This window comes from Gymnodraco acuticeps, unplaced genomic scaffold, assembly GCF_902827175.1.
Source record: "Gymnodraco acuticeps unplaced genomic scaffold, fGymAcu1.1, whole genome shotgun sequence".
Classification (NCBI taxonomy): domain Eukaryota; kingdom Metazoa; phylum Chordata; class Actinopteri; order Perciformes; family Bathydraconidae; genus Gymnodraco; species Gymnodraco acuticeps.
In genome coordinates, this window is record NW_022990743.1 from 722,093 (window position 1) to 744,320 (window position 22,228).

Below are 22,228 nucleotides of genomic sequence, written 5' to 3' on the forward strand. Positions count from 1 at the left end.
AATCATGGCAAATTGTGGTATTAAATCAAACCATTGCTGTGACTGGCTGCCAGCAAAACCATTAAATATATACTTTTTAATTTTCTAAATCATGGTACTATATACCTATACAGGCTGTACAAAACGGACTGAACAAAATGTTGATTCTATTTGGTCCTGGGTTACTTCAGTCAACACCTGAAAGGTAGGAAATACCGAACACAATACCTTAAGATAAGAGGAAACTAAAAAACATAGGGTTTAACTCTTGTGTGTATACCTACATCTCTGCAAGTGCAGCTGATAATTCCTGGTGAGATCAGATCAAACTTTCATGAAATTCCACTTTGATGTTGTATTGTTGAAGAAATTGATTCCAGTTTCTGGTCATTAACATCAGCACCTGTCGTACTCTGTTGTTGTTCTTCATCTCCCTCTCCCCACTGATAACTACTCATGTAACGGATGTGGACTTGGATGTAACAGCATGTTCATGACATGGCCTCCCATGTCCTGTCCTGGGTAAGACATTAGTGGCACTGTTGCTCATTAATGCATTAGCAGCTCTTCGGGGCCACATCAGAGAATACAAGCAAATTGAACAATGATTTGTTTCTGCACATGTAAATATGCTTTACATTCAGAGTGTTGATGTAAATGTCTTTGCAGATGTGTACATACACAGTAAATCCTGCAACAGGGAGACCTCCCACCATGTCCACCGGCACTCATACAAATCGGCAATCGGCTGGAGCACCTAAAAGCGTCTAAACATGGAGAGCAGACTCATGGACAGTCTGTTAGTGTTTACATCGAGTATAAACTCCTCTTACTCGGCCTACTAATTCTAACCAGACCACCAGACACAAGCAGGGTCCATTTTGTGTGTGTGTGTGTGTGTGTGTGTGTGTGTGTGTGTGTGTGTGTGTGTGTGTGTGTGTGTGGTGTGTGTGTGGTGTGTGTGTGTGTGTGTGTGTGTGTGTGTGTGTGTGCGTGTGTGGGGGGGGGGTGGGTGGGTGTGTGTGTGTGTGTTTATGAGTATGGGAGGGTTAAGTCTACTCTTTATCCTGTTCTATTTCAAACGGACTGAGCACCACATGTGAGATTAACTGTGAAAGCATAAAATGCTCTATCTCAGGGACATTAAAGCTCGGTGTCCACATGTGTTCCGCTGAGGGCCACATCCATAACACATTAATATCTTATGATACTAACTACAACTGCATAACAATCACTTTGAAAAGTTTAACGCTTCTTCGAGGGGGGATCTGCTTAAAACTCCAGCTGTGCTTGGCATTCTGTCTTATTCATGGAGGTTAGGATGGGAGGGGCGGTTGTTCACGCAGGCGACATCACTCCGGTTCTTGCGGATCCATAGCGCCTCCACGCGGACAGAAATGAGCACTTGGTTGCATCGCGCGCGTACAGGAGGAGGGATCAGATCTGGTGACTGGGGCTGGACAGGAGAGCGAACGGACGGCTCTTCTGCGGGAAGTAAACGCGCATCAAGGGCTTTATTTCCCCCATTTTCTACCTACTGTATCTCGCTTTTCTTTCTCGGTTTTCCCTCCGACTGAGATGAGGAGTTAATCACCAGAGGATCAGACGCTCGCAAAGTTTTCAAGTTGTTGGAAAGAGTTCGGGTAAGCAGCACTTTTACGCACAACAGTGTGCCAATCTCTCACTCTCTCTTCTTCCTCTCCTCTTGTCTGCCTCTTTTTTGCTGTCTAATTGCATGTCTTAAACGTCTCTTCTACAGAAATCAAGGATTTTTCTCAGTCGGTCAAACTTATTGATTCGTATCTCCTTAAACACCTAAAAACGAATCGCCAAAGAAAGAAAATAAAAACCTAAGCATGGCAGAACATGGGGTCTGTTAGTCGTACTCTTATATTTGCATGTTTTTCTTGCATGATATTTACCTGTTCAGTGGTGGTGAAGGCTATAGGGTCTCCCACTTGCTCCCCTGGCCTGGGCAGAGGGAGAGGAGTGGGAACATCTGCAGGAGCGACTCCTCCGTCCGCAGCTGTCAGTCCGCCAGAGGGAGCCACAGAAAGCGCGTGGCTGACTTAATAGTGTTAAAGTAATGGCTTTAAATTATTTGTCTGAAAAATGTGTTTTCCTAAGTGCAAATTGCGGGGTCTGACATTATTTTTGATATAAATAATATATATCTATTGATAACTATTTTTAGATAAGTAAATGCCTATTTTGCTCTACTTGTGGGGATTTTGTTTGCATTGAAAACTATATTTTCTTTGTATTACTTATATTAGAGAAGTCTTATTTTGTTCCCCCTTGTGAGGATGCACGTTTCTGTAGTCTTAAGAGTACATTATACTGCAGTGAACATTAGTTGGCAGATGGCCCAGTGGTAGACACTCACTGGTTGTGCTATTAGAGGTTGCACTGTCTTTATTGACATGTTTCTACTAATGTGTTGGGTTAAAACTTGATGTGAGAGTTGGGTTGAGTTTAGGCTGGATTATTAATCATGTACAGTGTTCACCTCCCAGGGTTCCCTGAAGGCCTCATACCACGAGTGTGTCAGCTGGTTGGTTTGTGTTAATTTAATTAATGCTTTGATCAGGAATATGCACACCTGAGATAATCAGGGTCATAATGAAGGTCCTGCATGATAACCTGCTTTATGGCCAGTGAACAGGGATTTAGCCGTCAGAGCCTCTGGAGTTCAGCAGTCTGAGGCCTTATAACATATAATGGTTTAAATAATTAATGTTCTCATCAATATTTTTGCAGAATACATTTTGAGTCAATAAAAATGATATAAAATTGGGTTGAACTGCAATCTTTACCACTCGTGTAATATGCTAAAATACTCCACTAGATGTCGCTGTCCCTTTAAATGAATTGCCTCCTACAGGAAGTTAGCAACAAAAACTCGCTACTCTCATCTATGAGATGAGAGTAACAAATGCGTCACTTCCGGGCAAAAATAACGGCTCCGCCCACTTTTGGGGGAAAACAACGCTGTCATTTGCATGGCGGTCAATACAAATTCTGAAGTTTTTGCCAATCCGATCAGAAATTTAAGAAAACCGGAGATTTTTGGATCTTCAAAGAGCCCGATTCCAATGGCCAGACGGGCAAACAATTGCATTAAGCCATTAGAAATCGACGATCGGGCTCGATATATGGTTAAATATAGCAGTAGGCTGGCTATCGATTTTCATAGATGAGAGTAACATCTACGTCACTTTACGGCCCCGCCCACTTTTGGGGGAAACAACGCTGTCATTTGAATGGCGATCGAGCCTGAAGCCACAGAGCTCTTCTTTTACTGTCCTTTGTTCTTAGAGGAAGTACAGAAACACTGAACTCTTGATTATTTTTAATGTTTGAGGTGCAATAAACGACACAGCAGCTTTTTGGCATGATAAAACTATTATGTTCCGCCTTGCTCATGAGAGTAACAGCTGGAGAAATTACAGCCTCGCCTACTGATTTTAATGTAACCATATATCAAGACCGATTGTCGATTACCAATGATCGAATGTAATTGTTTGCCTGACTGGCCATCGTAATCGGGCTCTTTGAAGATCCCAAAATCCACGGTTTTCCAAAAAATTTGATCGGATTGGCAAAAACTTCAGAATTTGTATTGACCGCCATTCAAATGACAGCGTTGTTTTCCCCCAAAAGTGGGCGGGGCCGTAATTTTTGCCCGGAAGTGACGTAGGTGTTACTCTCATCTAGGACTCTGTTAGCTTTCATTTATAAAGGTAAGCATTTTTTTGTTTGAGAGGTCTAACTGAACAGAATTATGTAACTTTATTCAAAAAACAATTATGTGAATCAATCAAACTTAAATAAATAAATTACAAACGACTTATTTGGCAAATAATGCTAAAGGTATAAAAGCTAAGCTAACAACATTTAAATGGACTATACAGAATAAAAACAACTTCTGGTCATGGATTTTTGTTATACGATACGTTCAATATATAATTGCATTATCCATAGTGAAATAACTCCACAAGTTTGAGATTTTACTGTCTCAAAATATGCTCCACTAAATGGTTAAATTCATCCATCCATCCATCTTCTCCCGCTTATCCGTGGTCGGGTCGCGGGGGTAGCAGTTCCAGCAGAGAGCCCCAAACTTTCTTTTCCCTGGCGACATCAACCAGCTCTGACTGGGGGATCCCAAGGCGCTCCCAGGCCAGCGAAGAGATATAATCCCTCCACCTGGTCCTAGGTCTACCCCTTGGTCTCTTCCAGCTGGACGTGCCTGGAACACCTCCCTAGGGAGGCGCCCAGGTGGCATCCTAACTAGGTGCCCGAACCACCTCAACTGGCTCCTTTCGACGCGAAGGAGGAGCGGCTCAACTCCGAGTCCCTCCCTGATGACCGAACTTCTCACCTTATCCCTAAGGGAGACACCAGCCACCCTGCGGAGAAAACCCATCTCGGCCGCTTGTATCCGCGATCTCGTTCTTTCGGTCATGACCCATCCTTCATGACCATAGGTGAGGGTAGGAACGAAAATGGCCCGGAAGACCGAGAGCTTTTGCCTTCTGGCTCAGCTCCCTTTTCGTCACAACGGTGCGGTAAGCGACTGCAGTACCGCTCCCGCTGCTCCGATTCTCCGGCCCATCTCACGCTCCATTGTTCCCTCACTCGAGAACAAGACCCCGAGATACTTGAACTCCTTCACTTGGGGTAAGGACTCATTCCCTACCTGGAGTGGACAGTCCATCGGTTTACTGCTGAGAACCATGGCCTCAGATTTGGAGGTGGTTAAATTGTCTTTTACCAATAAAGGTAGGCTAGTTATACAAAGATAATAAAGGAACAACATTTATAAAATAACTTGAAAAAATATTCACTGTTGTCATAACATCTATTCAATGTTATTCCATCATGCATTTAATGTAAATAGTATATTAGTATGATCTTTCATTATTTCTGACATTTTACAAATAATATATAATGTTCTTATATTAGAAAATCTTGAAGACACCCACAAATGAACCATTTACCTCACTAAACAGATGAGCAAGTATGGTTCATTCCTTAAAAAAGTATTTAAAGAAAATGTATTGGTTTCCAAATGTATTTTGATACCTTCACCATGAAGTGAGGTCTTAACCATTTGGTAAAGGCCCATATAAAAGTAAAATATTGGGTGCAGGGAAAGAAAAAGCCTCTGGAGTGTCTTTTGAAATCTGCTGGTAAAAATCCAATACGTATGAAGTACTTTATTCAGTCAGCAACAGGCTCCTCATTAGGCCCTAATGCATCATGAGTTTATTTTGTGTCATCACCTAAAATCATATTTGTATACTTTTTTAACTTGATGATGAGGTGCTATGTTTATATAACGTCATTTGTTCCATGTGTTAGCTTTGGACTGACAGTTTTCATTTGGTGAAAGAGTGAATCCTTAAAATATATGTGCCTGTATATATTAAGTGGATCTATGATTGAAATGTGGCAGAATGTAAAGGTGTAAGATTTAGGTTTATTTTTGCATGAATAATTCGTAAAAAGGCAAATGTATGCCCATATTGAAATCAGTCACTTCTTCCAGCCTCTGTCATTTCCTCCGACAAACACAAGAAAGAGGGGCCATGTTCAACAAATGCAAGGCTTTCAAACCCATTACATACCTCTCTGGCAGCCATTTTGTTCCCCAGCTAAAGGTCACTGGACTGTCTCTCAAAGAAGTACCAGATGCAGAGTTGATAAAGAAATTACTTTCCAAGTTATTTCGCAAATGTCTTTTCTAATCAACCATCGCATGACAGACATCCTACAGGAATTATAAGAAAATTGCACTTTTTTCCTAAACTTATTCAGGCTTTCGATGGTCATATATATGTCTTTCCATTTCTTCCAATCCCTATTTCTTCTATTTTTCTTGTCTTTTCCACAAGTTCTCTTTTCACTTATTGATTTTGATTGATACATTTGGAAATAAATGTATGTCCTCTTCCTTCACACGTTAGACAGGAGACGAGGAAGATGTTGGGGTTAGAGGTCATCACGCTCTGTCTTCTTTTTGGAGCCCTGGCGCACGGCCAGCAGTCAGAGTGCAGCAGTGAGTGCCATCAAAGTGAATCTTTGTTTCCTTAAAGCCATAGTAACACTATTTTATTGACACGCCATGAAACATTTAATCTGGCTTTTAAATGCATTGCAATTTTCCACAGAGGCTTTACACATGTTTTTTCTTCCGTGTTTCCTCCAGAGAATAATGAATGTCCCATCGAAGTGTACTTCGCCATAGACACATCTGAGACCATCGCCCTGCAGGAGCCGCCCCCTGGCGCGCTGGTCGAAAAAATCAAGGTTCCTCCTTTGCTGCAAATTCACCACTTAAACCTCAACACAAAATATTTCCATTTCATAGTGTCATCATCATTGCCATGTTGTATAATTTGGTGTTTCTTTCTATTGTAGCAATTCACTGAGGAGTTTGCACTGCGTCTGAAAGATGCTGAACTCAAAGGTGTTGTGCAAGTCAACTGGAACATGGGTGGACTGCACTTCTCCCAGAAACAGGAAGTGTTCAGTAGAATGGCATCCATGAAAGATTTCATCAATGTGAGTAACACATACTCAAACACACCAACACACACACCAAATTCCGTATATTCAGCCTTCAAATTATGTAAATACTGGTTAAAGCTGAACTACGCGACATCACAAGTATTGTATTGTACGTGATCACATACTTTTTGTCTTAAAATTGTATTGAAATTGTATTTTTATTTTGTCTGATATTTTGGCATATACGCAGATTTTTTTGTCAAAATAAAAGTAAATCACCAGTTAGCTTAGCACAAAGACTGGAAAACGGGGCTGCAACGGATCTGATACAGACTGATACAGATTGAAATTGTTCTGACGTCAGTGACGAGGAGCTCCGCCTATATGGGCAACTCTCCACCTATCAGGGGAATGAGAGGTTGCGTGGCATGGTAACAGCATGGTAACAGCATGGTAACATGACGCTCGTGCCTCGCCCCCCTCCTTTGCAGGGGGGCGTGGTCAGCTGCAGCTCATTTGCCACAGAATCAGCCCTTGTGAAGACAGGGCTGGAATAGAGCAAATAGAGCGAAATGAGGCATGGCTAAAACGCATGATCTGTTTGGTATTTTGAAAAAAAACTTCACAGACATGTTTTATATAGGTATGGCCCTACAATATATTATTAAAATATAGCATGATAGGTCCACTTTAAAGCTAACCAAATAACAAGCTAAATCTTGTTGTTTAATACAAACAAAAACCAAACTGTTAAGATAACAATTAGCAGTTGTATGTGCTGATTATGTGATAAACACTTTTGGGCCCCAGTGATAACGAGTCACTTGTTTTTGTGTGCAGGGCGTCAGAGGAATCAAATACCTGGGTAAGGGCACCCACACCGACTGCGCCATCACCAACATGACGCAGGAAATACTGCGAACGGCGGCCTCTTCCCCAAAAGCCCTCCGATTCGCTGTGATCATCACCGACGGCCACGTGACTGGAAGCCCGTGTGGGGGCATCAAAGTGGCGTCAGAGAGGGCTCGCGACGTGGGCATCCGCATGTTCGTCGTGGCGGCATCGAAGAACGTGGATGAGACGGGGCTGAAGGAGATCGCCAACTCTCCCGCTGATGTCTACAGGAGGGACTTCAAGGCTGTGGATATTATCCAGGGCAGAGTTGTCCTACATACAGCCACCATTGACCGCATCATCCAAACCATGGTAAAACACAAACACACAGACACACATGAAACATCAGCAACGATTGTTCTGCTCACACTTTGCTCCTTTTGTCTTCACAGGAACATCTGGCGTTTGTCGATGTAAGGATGAAAACAACAATGATCATAAAGATGTATTTCTTTGTGGCCCCATTGTTTACAGGTTTACCGTTTCCCCCTTTTCGTTATAGTGGAGATACTACAGCAAGTCTTTGAAATATTGTGTTTACATGTATGATATTTAGATTTACATATTGACATGGAAACAGCCCTAGTGGCCTCGCCAAAACGTTCACATATATTTAAATTGCAGTTTATTATAAATATTTGTCCATCCTTTATTTAATCCTCCTTTTCATCTAATTATTATATAACCCACTCGTACCCCCTCCCTCCTAAGCAACCTGAGTTCTTTTAAACATATTCATTGAATTTCATCATAAAGATTTATATTTTCTTGTTCTTTTTCACTCAGTGTTACAAAGTGTCCTGTCTGGAGACCCCAGGGCCTGACGGTCCATCAGGCCACAGAGGACAGAAAGTGAGCTCTACACACACTGACACACTTTGCAGAATTTGCACACCAGTCACTTTCAACCTCACACACATATCTTCTCATTTTGACTGCAGGGAGCTAAAGGGGACAACGGAGACCCAGGTCCTAAAGGATTGGGCGGTCGCCAAGGAGACCCTGGTATCGAGGGTCCCATCGGTCAGCCCGGTACCAAGGTAGGTCACTGAACATCCACCTGCCTCTCGTCACAATTCACTGAAGTATTTCAGAGTTTCTTTGTGTTTATATTATAACAACAAATGTTCTTCTTTTTGTTCCTGTCTGTAGGGAGATCACGGTCATATAGGCGAGAAGGTGAGGCATCAGGTTCATCAACGCACAATTTAAGTGTTTGATAACTGACCTGGTTCATGGACTTTTGGTCGTTTTTTTAACATTTCTTTTGTAGTTGTTTTGCATCTCACCGTGGTAACTTTCTGTCTTATTTGGGTTTTTGCCTTTCTTTGTAGTCATACTTTTTGGTTATTTTGTCTCTTTTTAGTCATTTGGCATGTCTTAATATACGCTATTCTTCTGTCTTGATGTTTTGTGTCTCTTTGTAGTCGTTTTCTCTCTCATTTTTGTCTTTTTGTCTCTTTGTGGTCTTTTCGGTAATATTGTGTCTCTGTATGACTTCCCCCGAGAAATATGAACAGTAACTTTAAATAGAGGCTCCTGACCACCTATTAGGTCCTTGGTCCTGTGCCCAATTGGGTTTGGGTTGTAGATAAATTATAATCTAGATGAATTATATCATATTCTGTTACTGAATAAACCCATTAATTAATTGTGCGTAAAATAACTGCTGATCTTCTGTCTGCCCACAGGGAGAGATCGGAACTCAGGGGAAAAAGGTAGGAACTTGTTCTCCATTTATATTTTATTGCCAAAATAAATCCCTTATTATTGTACATTTTGTAAGATATTGATATTTCCCATCTAATTGCCTTTTTTCTTTGTTGTCAGGGCGTTGGTGGCATCGCAGGGCGCAACGGGACAGATGGACAGAAGGTATGTGCTGTACAAGGATTAAATTGGCCAGGTTTAGTACATTGCCTCCAAATGCCTCCTAGAAACATTAACAACTAACTTATCCTATTCTGAAATGTTTTAAATAGTCGACATCTGATTTTTACCTTTTATCTTCTTCCTCAGGGTAAAATCGGACGAATTGGCTCTCCTGGCTGCAAAGGAGACCCAGGCAACATAGTATGACTTCGTTAAACCTGATTCAAAATGATCTGTACATCCAGATTGTGTTGTGTGATGAAGTACTTATGGTGTGTTTGATGCTTTACAGGGTCCTGATGGTCACCCAGGAGACGTTGGTGAGCGTGGTTTAGGTGGAACTGACGGAGAAAAGGTGCGTTTGTTCACCTAAAACAAATTCCATTAAACCTGTGTTTGATCTCTGCCTGACCGTCTTTGTGTGTGTGTGTCTTGTCTTCAGGGGGATGGCGGTCGCCCAGGAAGAGATGGTCCTTCTGGCCCCGCCGGAGATGGTGGACCTAAGGTAAACAAAAACACGGGGTAGTCAGTTATCTAATCAGGTCTTTCGTTTCATCACTAAGGGTCACTTTGTTCTTATTTATATGTTAATATATTAAAATGCTAATCTCTGGTGCTTCTCCCACAGGGAGAGAGAGGAAGTGCTGGAGCGCCTGGCTTCCCTGGACTGAAAGGAAATCCAGTGAGTGTTCTACAGATTTGAGAGAGTCAAAGACATTATTAACATGATGTTGTTTATATATTTCAAACACACACTCATGATGTGCATCCTGTAGCTCACCTGTGTGTTGTTTTTCTCAGGGAACCCCTGGACTTGCTGGACCGAAAGGAGAGGGGGTAAGAAATCACACATATCACACTTCACCGGGCGCCTGTATTGGCTTCCTGTTTCTTTTCTAATCGTCTTTATGTTCTAGGGGAGAAGAGGAGACTATGGGCCAAAGGGGACTCAGGGGACAGATGGAGGAAAGGGAGACAAGGTACGAGTTTAAGCACAACATCGAAACAAGTGTGAATCTGTGATGTATTATTAATTATTATGATTATTTGTTTCGTCACAATACATTGTTCCATCACCAGGGGGCTTAACGCTGATGTTTCTGTTTCAGGGTGAAATGGGGCCGGAGGGTTTGAGAGGGCTTGCAGGTGAATCAGGAAACAAAGGAACAACGGTGAGATGATCTATATCATATTTTTAATCTGCATACGTTAATATGAAGACCACCACTCTAATATACCCACTATCCCTGAAATCTCTCTCTCATTTCAACAGGGAGACAACGGACTTCCAGGCCCCAGGGGACCACCAGGGTCATCAGGCGAGGCCGGGAGAAATGTAGGTTTATATGTCTGCTCTGACTCTGATGTCATTCCTTACTATTGTTAAATGCAAATGTCCACACTAATGGTTTGATTGATAAGAAGCCACCAGCACCTCTCTAGATGATGTTGTACCATTTCCTTTTTTTTTTTTACAGTAAACAACATTTCCTTTTGTCTAAATAAAAGACAGTTAAAACAAAAATCCTTCCCTTATATTTACATAAATGTCTTTACATACAGTATGTCTGTATACTTATAAAAAGTCACATATTTGGGACTGTATCTCTGTACATTGCATTTTTTCAATTATGCATAATACTGTCAACCTTTGCACCTTTCTTAAGATTTAAAGTTTCAAAGGCATTATTTTGACATGCACAATAGCTACAGCGTCGTTTTGGACTGGAAAACCAATCTTAAGTCCTAGGTTCTTCCAACAATGCAACAAACAGTACTGAAAAATAGAGAAATGAAACTAGTGCAAACAAATAAAGTAAAGTAAAACAGACATAGTAAAATGCAGGGATAAAAAAAAAAAATATTATATAGCATAACATAAAACAGAATAGAACATTATATACTGAAAGATTAAGCAGAATAAATACTGTATATTGTGATAATATATGAATATGTGGAATAAACACTAACGTTATGTAAGTGAACACTTTTGAAATGGTACAGCTCTTTCATTTGATTGTATGTTTTGACATTTATGTTTTAGCTTTAATTTATTCTATGTATGTGTCTTGCTTTTTTCTTCTAACGTTTTTTAGGTAAGTAAGTAATTTGTTGTCGTGCTTTGATTCAGATTAGGGTTCAAGTTACATAACACTACATTAACACTGTTTGTATCTTAGGGTACCAGAGGTGACCATGGTGATGCCGGACCAAGGGGAGAATCTGGACTGCTTGGGCCAAAGGTCTGTGTGTGTGTGTGTGTGTGTGTGTGTGTGTGTGTGTGTGTGTGTGTGTGTGTGTGTGTGTGTGTGTGTGTGGTGTGTGTGTGTGTGTGTGTGTGTGTGTGTGTGTGTGGTGTGTGTGTGTGTGTGTGTGTGTGTGTGTGTGTGTGTGTGTGTGTGTGTGTGTGTGTGTGTGTGTGTGTGTGTGTGTGTGTGTGTGTGTGTGTGTGTGTGTGTGTGTGTGTGCATCTTCCTCGGACGGTTTCAGGTCTTGATTGTTTCATTGTCTCTATTCAGGGAGATCTAGGAAGACCCGGCTTCAGCTACCCCGGGCCGAGAGGATCATCGGTAACGTACACATGCACTTCGTCTTTTCACATTCACTACTCGAAGTGACACACGTGGCTGACAAATCTCTCCTCCACTGTGTTTCAGGGTGAGAGAGGAGAGAAGGGCAACAATGGACCTCGTGGCGGCAGAGGAGACTGCGGGCAAAAGGGTGATCCAGGAAATAAAGGAACTTTTGGAGGAGCAGTGAGTTCATTACTTGTTATTGGATGCATTCTGTTACTCTGCAGCTACACAACGCTAATGTGTCTGCTTACAACAGGGTGATCCAGGATCTCAGGGTGAACCCGGCCTAAGAGGGACAAGAGGAGAGCTTGGGCGTGATGTAAGTATATAAAAAGCACACTGTCAGTAAAGTGAGACAGATACAGCTGCATACACGATCACTGATATAGAGAGTGGCATCCAGCTAGTGCCAAACTCAGCTAATGTCTTCATGTGGTATAGAGTCTATAGACTATATTAGGAAAATATGCCAAAAAAGTGCAAAGATGATATCACTTTGAGTCAATAAATAGATCTTCAAGTGAATATGCTTTCATTATGCTTCTAAAATAAGACAAAATGCGTGTTCGATTGAAATAAGAACATTGTTTAATTGAAGATTGATGTTAAAAACAAATTTGATTTGCAGTTCTCCACTATAACTCACTTTCAAGCAACACAAATGGTTGACATTGACTAGAATTTGAATCATAAGCAGAATAATGAATCCTTTATTCATCCCACAGCGAATACATTTACACTTTCATTTTTACAATAAAGGGGACATTGCAGATAAAAAGGCAAAATAAAATGAGTAGACTGAAATACAAATCTAATACAAAGACAGCAAAAAAAATAGCAAATGAAAATATAGGAACAAATAAAAGTAGTCAGTAATAACATTACTAAATTGTAAAAAAATATATATATTTCAGTATTATTTCACAGTCTTGTTACAGTCTTCAGCAAGTACAAAAAAGTATATATTGTGCATTCCTTTTATTCATTTGTTTACTTGATAGTGATTATTAGAAACAAACAGACCAATCACCGCTAAATGCACTTTATGTATCGTAGCTGCTCCATTGTTCTGCCATGTGGTAAATGCTTGTATGCTGCTCATACTTTTTCAGCATATCATGTATTTATTTTTGCCATGTATATAACCGTCATGTTCATAAATGTTGTATGTGACGGGACTACGGATAGAAATTAGCTCAAAGCTAAAAACCGGCTCATTTACATTTGAAAGCATTATTTTGTTTAACATGTTCATCAATGTCCCGGTTCAAATAAACGATTAAATGAAATGAAATGAAAATTATCTTGTCGAAATCCCAAACCAAAGCTAAGAGGCAGGATGTGATTGTGTGTCTTCTCTTCCTCTGCAGGGAAATTCTGGTCCTGAGGGAGACCCCGGCCTCACTGTAAGAACATTTCATCTAAGCGCTCTTTTATCACAGCCACATTAAAATAATGGATTTAATGATTTAATTGTTCTTCCTGCAGGAATGTGATGTTATGAACTACATCAGGGAAACGTGTGGGTGCTGTGGTGAGTTTTATTATCGCCCTTGTGTTTCCGTTTGTTATCTGAATATGCTCTGGCAGATTCTCACAGTTTGTGTTTTTTTTGTCGTCTGCAGACTGTGAGAAAATCTGCGGACCCCTGGACATTGTGTTTGTGATTGACAGCTCAGAGTCAGTGGGTCTGACCAACTTCACCCTGGAGAAGAACTTTGTTATCAACACCATCAACAGACTGGGGTCCATGGCCAAAGACCCTAAATCAGAAACAGGTTTGAACATGCATTTGTTCAAGTTACAACAAATATGTTTAACAGAATTACATTTGAACGTATCACGGTTAAAGTTATATTTTCCCTTTTTCCAATATTTCCATACACTCAATTTGACTAAATAGACCTTGAACACATCAGATTGTAACTTAATGGAACTTCTGTTAGCTTTTAGCTCTTGGCTCTGTCAACAAAAAGATTCAAGATACAAGATTCAATAACTAACTTTTAAGGTCCAATTCCCTATTCAAAAATGCAAAATGGAGTTGATACATTTAAAAAAAGGGTCTAGTCAAGCAACATAAATAATGAAAAAAGTGTCCGGGCGTTTTTTTGCCTCATTAATTTAAGTGATTTTATGATTGAAGCATTACGGCCCGTCCACACGGCGGCGTGCGTTGAAGCTTCAACGCTTCTTCCCATTCACTTTGAATGGGGTGACGTCACGCTTTACCGAACTGCATTGTGGTTCCGTCGCTTCGCTTTGCTCGCTTCAAAAGTTGAGAAAAGTTCAACTTTTGAAGCTTCGACGGAAGCGTCAGCCAATCAAATCATATGCCAGTACAAGCTCTAGCCAATCAAACCACGTGCTTATGTGTCCGGGGCGGGAGATTCATGTGATTGGTTGTTGGTGGAGTTTCAGACACGCCCGCCAGCAAGCTTCAACGCACGTTGCCGTGTGGACGCTGCGTTAGTCTGTACAATGTCATAAAAATGTACAAGATGGATGCTGACTTTGCTTGCTTGTGTTCCCAGGCACACGCGTGGGCGTTGTTCAGTACAGTCACAGTGGAACATTCCAGGCCATCAAGCTCGACGACCCCAAGATCGATTCACTGTCTGCTTTCAAGGTCTCAAAACACAAACACATGTGCAAACTGCTTTGAAGTGTATTTTTAGGGTGTTTACAGACTGTTGTTTTGTCTTCTTTTGTCCAGATGTTTCTTAATTAATGACATCAGGGTTACATATGTGCACATATCCTGCACTTCAGTTCTGACATTAACCAAGTATCTGTATAGGCAATGACTGGTAGCACCATGTTAAAGACCAAAGCTGGCCTTTTTCTTTGTTTTCTCTCATTAAAAGACTACTATTAATATTTATCGTCCTTTACACTGTATTTTGGGTAAAAAATGCAGAGTAGGGCGGGTCATACTGGGCCATAGCTAACTGTGAAGCTAGATTTATGCTAAAGGTTATATGCTAACCATGCTACCTCACCATTTGTGGATGATGGAAAATACAACAAACTTAGCCTTCTGCTGAACCTGGCATCTTAACCAATGAAAAGCTACCCTATAACAAACTAAGAGATTGTTCCCATAACTCCAGAGGTCTATTTATTGTTAGGCATTGATTCCAAGGTAGCTACTATTTTGTTGTCTGAGTTGAAGTTTTATGAACACAGTAAGTGCAAACAACTGCATAGTAATTTAACTTAAGTGCAGTTTACAGCTATGACTATGAGACTCTGTGTCCACTCTCTCTCATAACATGAACCTACAGACCTCTCACAGTCTGACTTGTCCACCATTCAGGATGCAGTGAAGCGTTTGGAGTGGATCGCTGGAGGAACATGGACTCCATCCGCCCTGAAGTACGCCTATGACCACCTGATCAGGGACAGCCGCAGAGCCAAAGCCAACGTCACCGTGGTTGTCATCACAGACGGACGCTTCGACCCCAGAGATGACGACTCGCTGCTCACCTACCTCTGCAGGTGCCTGGCCGTTACGCTGCATATCCAGATTTAGAACTGTTTGGAAGAACAAAGCTTTATCTCATTGCTTGTATTGTGCGCGCAGAGATCCCAGCGTTGATGTGAGTGCCATCGGTATCGGAGACATGTTTGACCAGATAGAGGAGAATGAGAGTCTGAAGAGCATCGCCTGCCAGAAGGACGGCAGGGTGATGGGCATGAGGCGCTTTGCAGACCTGGTGGCCGAGGAGTTCATCGACAAGATAGAACATGTGATCTGCCCAGGTACGATCTATACTGAAGCACAAATTATATATATATATATATATTTCTATACACACCACTTCATTAATATTACTTGTATTACTTGCTGCTGATCTGTGGTGAGACTGTACAAAACTGTGCAATATATACTTCCACTTTTAATACACCTCACCTGGCTGCTATCACACTACTTTATACATGCTACACTTATTTTTCTTAAATACTGTCTCTGATACTGGATTTCAATATTGTAAATTGTAATTTGTGTAATTTCAATTTTTATCTTTAATATTTTATGCTTCTTATTAATATTAAGCTATTTACTTTTGCTGTAACAATGTACATTTCCTTATTCTGATTACATAGATTATGTCCATCTGTTTATTGTGACCTTTTTGTGTGACATCTGTTGTTATCTTTGCTTTAGATCCCATCACCAAATGCCCAGATCTCCCTTGTAAATCAGGTAATATATTAAAATATTCTGTATTACGTGATGTCTCCGCTTCTAAGATTTTCCAGCGATTAGGCCTGGGTAACCAGCATTCTTAAGGCAACTCAGTATAGCTCCGCCCCTCTCTGTTGGCTGTGTTAATGCGTCGTGTGTGTGGGACCCCGCCCACAATGAGATATCGCCCGCTTGTTTCAGGAGGGGGCGTAACTGAGGGGCAAGCCCCTCCCCCATGGAAACCTCTGGCCGAGGAAGGCAGCCCCTCATTGGTCCCCACCTCTTTGGAGGGTGTGACCAACCTGCTGAACGGCCTGAGCGAGCAGCAGTATGGGGTTGGCGTGGCAACCATGGCGTACACAGCCCAGAGAGCCAAACTCAGCCAGGGAGCGGACAGGCAGCAGTGGACCCAGCTGTTCATCGACTCCTTCAAATATGTCTACGGAGACATTATGGGAGACCCAGAAAGAGCCTTAGGACTCTGCTAATGCTAATATGCTATCCATGCTACCTCGCCAATCTGGACGCCAACAACTAATAAGCTTACTGCTGGACTTAGAATAGATTTTTATTAAACTGTGGGCATTTTTTATTAACTCAATGTGTGCAATGTTCACCTGGCCTGATGCAAAATGATTGCATGATATGAAACTGGCCTAGTACTAACATATCAAAGCAGCATTGTGTAAAGTTATACAGTATGATGATGGGTCGAAATTAAAAATGTGATGCTCCATCTTCTCATAGAACATTTCTAACTACATACAATGAGCTTTCTCGCAGAAATGTAAGTCTGTTAGCAATATGATACATATCATTTCCTAAACCTTAGTGGAGGAACGTTCTCCATTCCCATTGAAAGCCGATGTCGTCCTTTTGTTGGAGGCAGATTGGTCTGCAGAGCCATTCATGTTGCTCCTGTTTAGTGTACAGAGGCTCTTTGATGAAGCCTCATTTCCACTGTGAATCACGAGCCCGCTGAATCACTACAATTACCTTTTTTCCCGCTGTTTTGCACATATCCATGGTTACGGCCTTAACTTTTTTGTGCTCTGGGAATGAGTCATGTTGGTGAAAAGGCCATGACATTTGGAAAATATCTGGTTTTATATATATAAGAGCATATGAGTCAGACGTAGGTGTATGTTGATGTTGGGGTAATGGACTTGGCACTGAAAATGAAGGAAATATTGTCTGGTATGCCCTTGATTGGTGCATGTTTCTTTTGCATGTGGCTTGGCTTGTAAAGTAGGATGACTAGAGGAAAATGACCACAGAGCAACGTGGTCACCCAACCAAATGTTCGCTCTGTTACTCAAACTTGCTGATATAAACTATTTTGTTTTGTACAAGATGTATTCATGTTTTTATAATGCAATCTAAAGAGAATAAAATCATAAAGCAAACTAAAAAAGTGATTTCTTAAAAAGGCCAGTACTGATATAAGAAGGTTTAAATGGGTTTCGGCAGCTAGACTTGAAACACACCATGTTACCATATCATTTGCTGGCTTTGGCCTACGAGCATCTGTGTACCAGCTGTAGCTCTATGAACATCACGTTTTGATTTGGAACTTCATGTGTGTATGTGTGTGTTTGTTCCAGAGCCAGCAGTGGCTAGCTGCGTTCAGAGACCAGTGGATGTGGTGTTCATGCTGGATGGCTCTGAGAGGATGGGATTGGAGGACCACCGCAGGGCCAAAGAGTTCATCGAGAAAGTGGCTAGCAAACTTACCCTGGCTAGCGGCCAGACAGACAACAGGAACGCCCGCTTTGCTCTGCTGCAGTACGGCAGCCCCACAGAACAGCGAGTGGAGTTCGCGCTCACGCACAATCTCACAGTGATCTATGATGCGCTGTCCAAGGTGAACTACATGGACTCCTCTTCTGCTCTGGGCAGTGCTATCATCCATGCTGTCAACAACCTGGTGATTCCACAGGTATGAACACACACAAGCAGATTTCCTCTTTTTTATTTGATTTATTGTGTAAAAATAAAGTATACCACTCATTCTGCACCAATTGGCAAACACCAACCAGTGTTGTAAACCTGCATTCTTTCTAATGGCCAGCAGGGAGCAAGGGTTGCAAAAAATAAGTCAAATTGTATAGAAGTCTATGAGGAAATTACCATACTTTTTGTAAATCATGGTCCCATTTAGAACAAAATAAACATCAATATAGCAGTGTATGCTTTAGGGCAGTGCTCCCTTGTAATTGACACGTTGCTACCCCTGCTTGTCCTTATTTCAAACGTAAAAGTTCAACCCTTTCACACAGTTTTTTCGTTGCATGAAAGTTATTAGCAGCATTTTGGTTTCATGAAAATGTATTTTTCAGACTCCTGGAAGTAACCACCTACAACTAAGAGTCAGTCAGGCATATAACTCCCAGAAAAAACACTACTTGTCATCTTTACACTTTACTTTTGGTAAATTAATATATGTTCAAACATGGAACAGTGTAGCTTCTCCCCATGTTTGTAGTCTTCATAAGCTACTCACATCCTAGCTCTAGCTTTGTTTTGCTGTACAGTCATGAGAGTAGTACCCATCCTCTATCTCATCTCTCGGCAAGAAAGCCAATAATAACATGTCAATAACAACAGCATGCTTCTTGTCTTTATGCCAAGCTAAATGTATTTGGCTCCAGCTAGATAACAACACACAGAAATGAGTATGATATTAATCCTCTTATATAACTATTGACATGACAATGAAAGTGTGTTTCCATTGTAACATTGCATTTTGTTTTTGTAACAGGGAGACCGCTTGGTCCGTCGTCACGCTGAGCTGGCGTTTGTGTTCATCACCGATGGCATCACAGCCAGCGAGCAGCTGGACGAGGGCGTGTCTGCCATGAGGCGAGCGGAAGGCGTTCCCACGGTTATCGCCATGGGATCAGACACAGACGAAGAGGTGCTGCGGAAGGTGTCGCTAGGGGACATGTCGGCCATCTTCAGGGGAGTTGACTACAGCGTGCTGAACAACCCCTCGTTCTTTGAGCGCTTTATCCGCTGGATATGCTAGGGAGGAACTGTAACACTCTGCACCATAGAGTTAGAACCCAGAGAGTGAAGGAAGCTCCTTCAGCTACACGTAAACACACACAGAGTTCAACAAACCTCATTCTCAATACTGGATGTAAGGCACTGTTGTGGAACCAGATTAATTTTGACAAAAAACAAAACTATCCTTGTAGGATCAGCTGATCACACTCACACAAACACATAGGCTTGCAATATCATTTGTAACTCGATTATCATTCTAAATCTATTGTCAGCACTTCCAAAGACACTCACAAGAAACCGGAGGAGAGGTGTATGATTATTGAATGTGTATGAAACAAATTGTACACTTTATTTTGTATTGAAGTTTCTCTCTCCCTCTTTCTCTCTCACCCCTTCTCCCTCTCTCTCTATCTCTCTCTCACTCTCTCTCCCTCAGTCTTCACAAAGTCAGTATTTACATTAATGGTGCTAAAATAGAAATAAAGGACAAAGCCATCTGATTGGTTCTGAAAGCTTTTTTTTACATCGTGGTAATGATGTAATTACTGTAGTATGTTCAGGAAATGAATGCATTGAGACATATCTTCTACATGGGGAAACAGATATCATATAAATACCCCACACTCAGCCACATGAGAATCCCTCACAGGGTACACGCTGTAGTTAATGACACACGTATTGAGGGACAAACGGAAAATAACCAAATCTGTAAACATTCATTCCAAATAAAGCCTAATGTGGTGACCCCAACTCTGTGTTCTGTGTTTGCTAAACACATACATGTGTGATGTGTTCATGTGTTTTTGATCCACGTGCAATTAGTCATTGAATCACTGCAAACACTGCATGAAGGAGGAGGCAATGATTTTAATAAAGAAAATAAGTCACACACTTACATACTACACTTTAATCTTTTGGAATGTAATAATGATCTTCTATCCATAATTGTAATTAGACAAATGTTGTCTGTTATGTGCATTTGGCTCCCTCTGCTATACGGAAAGATACAAAGCGGAGTGATCTGTTTTGCAGCTTTAGGCTACAAAATATAATACATTCAAATCAACTGATACATTATAATTAATTATCAAAGGTTAAGTTACACAGCAGTGTATTTGCCCCATCTTTACCAGCTGCAACCACATTAACGTTTTTACATTTTAATGCAATAATAATTGTATTCAAATATTGTATTAAATCCGTTTATCTACCGTCCAATTGTTTTTCTTTATTAAACACGTAAACGGAAGAGCGTTTGAGAGGCCTTTTTGCTTTTTACCTTACTAAATGGTCTCATGGTCATTGGAGCGAGGGGCGGGGCCAAACTCACGGAAGTGATTGTATTACCATTTTTGCATAATCAATACTTCAACTTATTGTACTTTCAAGTTCATTTTGATGCTAATATTTGTTGTACCAAAACGTTGAAATTGTTATTTTCTAAAACATGAACTGTATAGCTAACGTGAATCAATGGCCACTTCCGAGGTTTGTCCACTCATGGGCTGCTTCTCAGGTCGATTAAATTAAATCCTTGCTTCCCTCACTTACGTCGTTTCCCTGCCTCTAGTCCCTCCCACTAGGGAAGCATGGAGGGACGCAAGGAAACCACGAGAAGCAGGGAAATGAGTTTTAAGAGCAATGGGACGTCCTTTCCTCCGGAGCGTCACGTGAAGCGACGTCCGTTTGTGATGACGCTGCACAGCTGATCGTCTGACAGCAGCTCTGTCCCCGTTATTTCCACAAACACCCCCGCCTCTGTTAGTACACATTTACTGACACAAACATTTGTATCATCTGTTGTAGATCCAAATACATGAAATAAATTAAGAAGTAATTCTCAAAAAAGATAAACGCCATTCTTAAAATGTATAAACGAACATTAGTTTGATTAATATTGATTAGCGTGCACAAAAGAAATAAAATAATTCAGAGAAGAAAAAGAGATATGTTATCTATCAAAACCCAGTTAGATTAACATTCATTGGATTGCACACTTTGTGTGTTTGTGTGGATATGTAGCACATTAACATTTTAATAGCACTTAATGACTGACTGAATGGAAATGACAATAAATGAAAATGTAAAACGAAAAAAGCGATCATGAAAATGTTTCCAAAAAATGAATTAAATGATTTTGTACCACTTTGTTGTTCAGATATATCACATATTTGTAACTAAATGATACATGAATTGAAACAAAACACGGTAAACTGAGGAGTGACTCCCGTGAGGTTCATGTATTTTCTTCACTCTGCTCTCATGTCAAGAAGCATCAGATCAGTGCATGCACTGCCTCGTCCAATCAGTGAGCGATACACAGTAAGGGGGCGGGGTAAGTATCTGAGGATTTCATCGGAGGATGGTCTGGTGGTTCCTCGGTTATCGCTCCTCCATGATCGCTCCTCGCTCCTCGATCCTCGGTCCTCGGTCCTCCGGCAGAAATAAGAGCCATGGGACGGTACTCAAGATGGCGCAGGCAAATCAACTTCCGGTGAGACCGAGGACCGAGGAGCGAGGAAATGAAAATAGTCGACCTGAGAAGCAGCCATAGACACTGACGCCGGAGACGGACCGCTCTGCTACCCACAATTCAGTTCGGCGAAAAAAAGCGGCAACGTGACGTCACCCCATTCAAAGTGAATGGGCAGATTGAAGCTGTCGACGCTGCAGACGCTGCAGACGCTGTAGTGTGGACGGGCCAGTGTCGCCAACTCGTTTCTAATATGCAAAAAGACAAAAAAATGCGTCTGATGTATTTTCGATCTCTCTCCCCCGTCTGTGTGCGAGGGGGCGGGGCAGTTGACACACACGCAGCTGCCAGAGCCGTATAATAGAAGAGTTATGACATCTCCGTTCACTCCAATGGACCACTTTTTTACAGCAATGGCGGATCGTGGAGCCTCTCATTCGTTCCCCGGAAGTTAGCGCCAAGGCTAGCAGAGCGGTAGAGTTGCAGCATAATAACCGTTCGTGACGGACTTTTAAAGGTAAGAAGAAGTTTAAAGATTTATATTGCGGATATTATCAGTACATTTGATTCAAATGAACATGTGTATTAAAGGATGTCAGTGGATTATCCCTAAATCAGTAGATTTAGGGAACGTTTACAGATAACAGATCAAGCTAGGATACCGAAGCAAGTTAGCAACAGACGTTGAACAACCTTTTAATTGTAAATTCCGTTCTC

The 22,228-nt window shown here is 41.4% G+C and overlaps 1 protein-coding gene across 1 annotated transcript; it reads left to right on the forward strand.

The window, feature by feature from the left end:
• The first annotated feature begins 1,376 nt into the window (after positions 1–1,376).
• col6a2 (collagen, type VI, alpha 2) lies at positions 1,377–19,788 on the forward strand. Its single transcript, XM_034232063.1, has 32 exons — positions 1,377–1,622; positions 5,952–6,043; positions 6,194–6,294; positions 6,406–6,549; positions 7,336–7,701; positions 7,782–7,802; positions 8,176–8,241; positions 8,331–8,429; positions 8,542–8,568; positions 9,081–9,107; positions 9,220–9,264; positions 9,409–9,462; positions 9,554–9,616; positions 9,704–9,766; positions 9,890–9,943; positions 10,063–10,098; positions 10,179–10,241; positions 10,371–10,433; positions 10,535–10,597; positions 11,442–11,504; positions 11,781–11,831; positions 11,919–12,017; positions 12,094–12,156; positions 13,208–13,243; positions 13,326–13,371; positions 13,463–13,615; positions 14,372–14,466; positions 15,157–15,338; positions 15,424–15,602; positions 16,009–16,047; positions 17,634–17,968; positions 18,791–19,788. The coding sequence occupies exons 2-32, from the start codon at positions 5,968–5,970 to the stop codon at positions 19,055–19,057; spliced, it is 3,039 nt and encodes a 1,012-aa protein (XP_034087954.1). The 5' UTR covers positions 1,377–1,622; positions 5,952–5,967; the 3' UTR covers positions 19,058–19,788.
• Positions 19,789–22,228: the final 2,440 nt, after the last annotated feature.

Excerpts from the sequence above, each read along its gene's own strand:
- col6a2 (XM_034232063.1), top strand. The coding sequence starts at position 5,968 with ATGTTGGGGTTAGAGGTCATCACGCTCTGTCTTCTTTTTGGAGCCCTG. Across the intron at positions 9,617-9,703 it reads GTGGAACTGACGGAGAAAAG|GGGGATGGCGGTCGCCCAGG; the intron begins GTGCGTTTGTTC and ends TCTTGTCTTCAG. Across the intron at positions 12,018-12,093 it reads AAGGAACTTTTGGAGGAGCA|GGTGATCCAGGATCTCAGGG; the intron begins GTGAGTTCATTA and ends TGCTTACAACAG.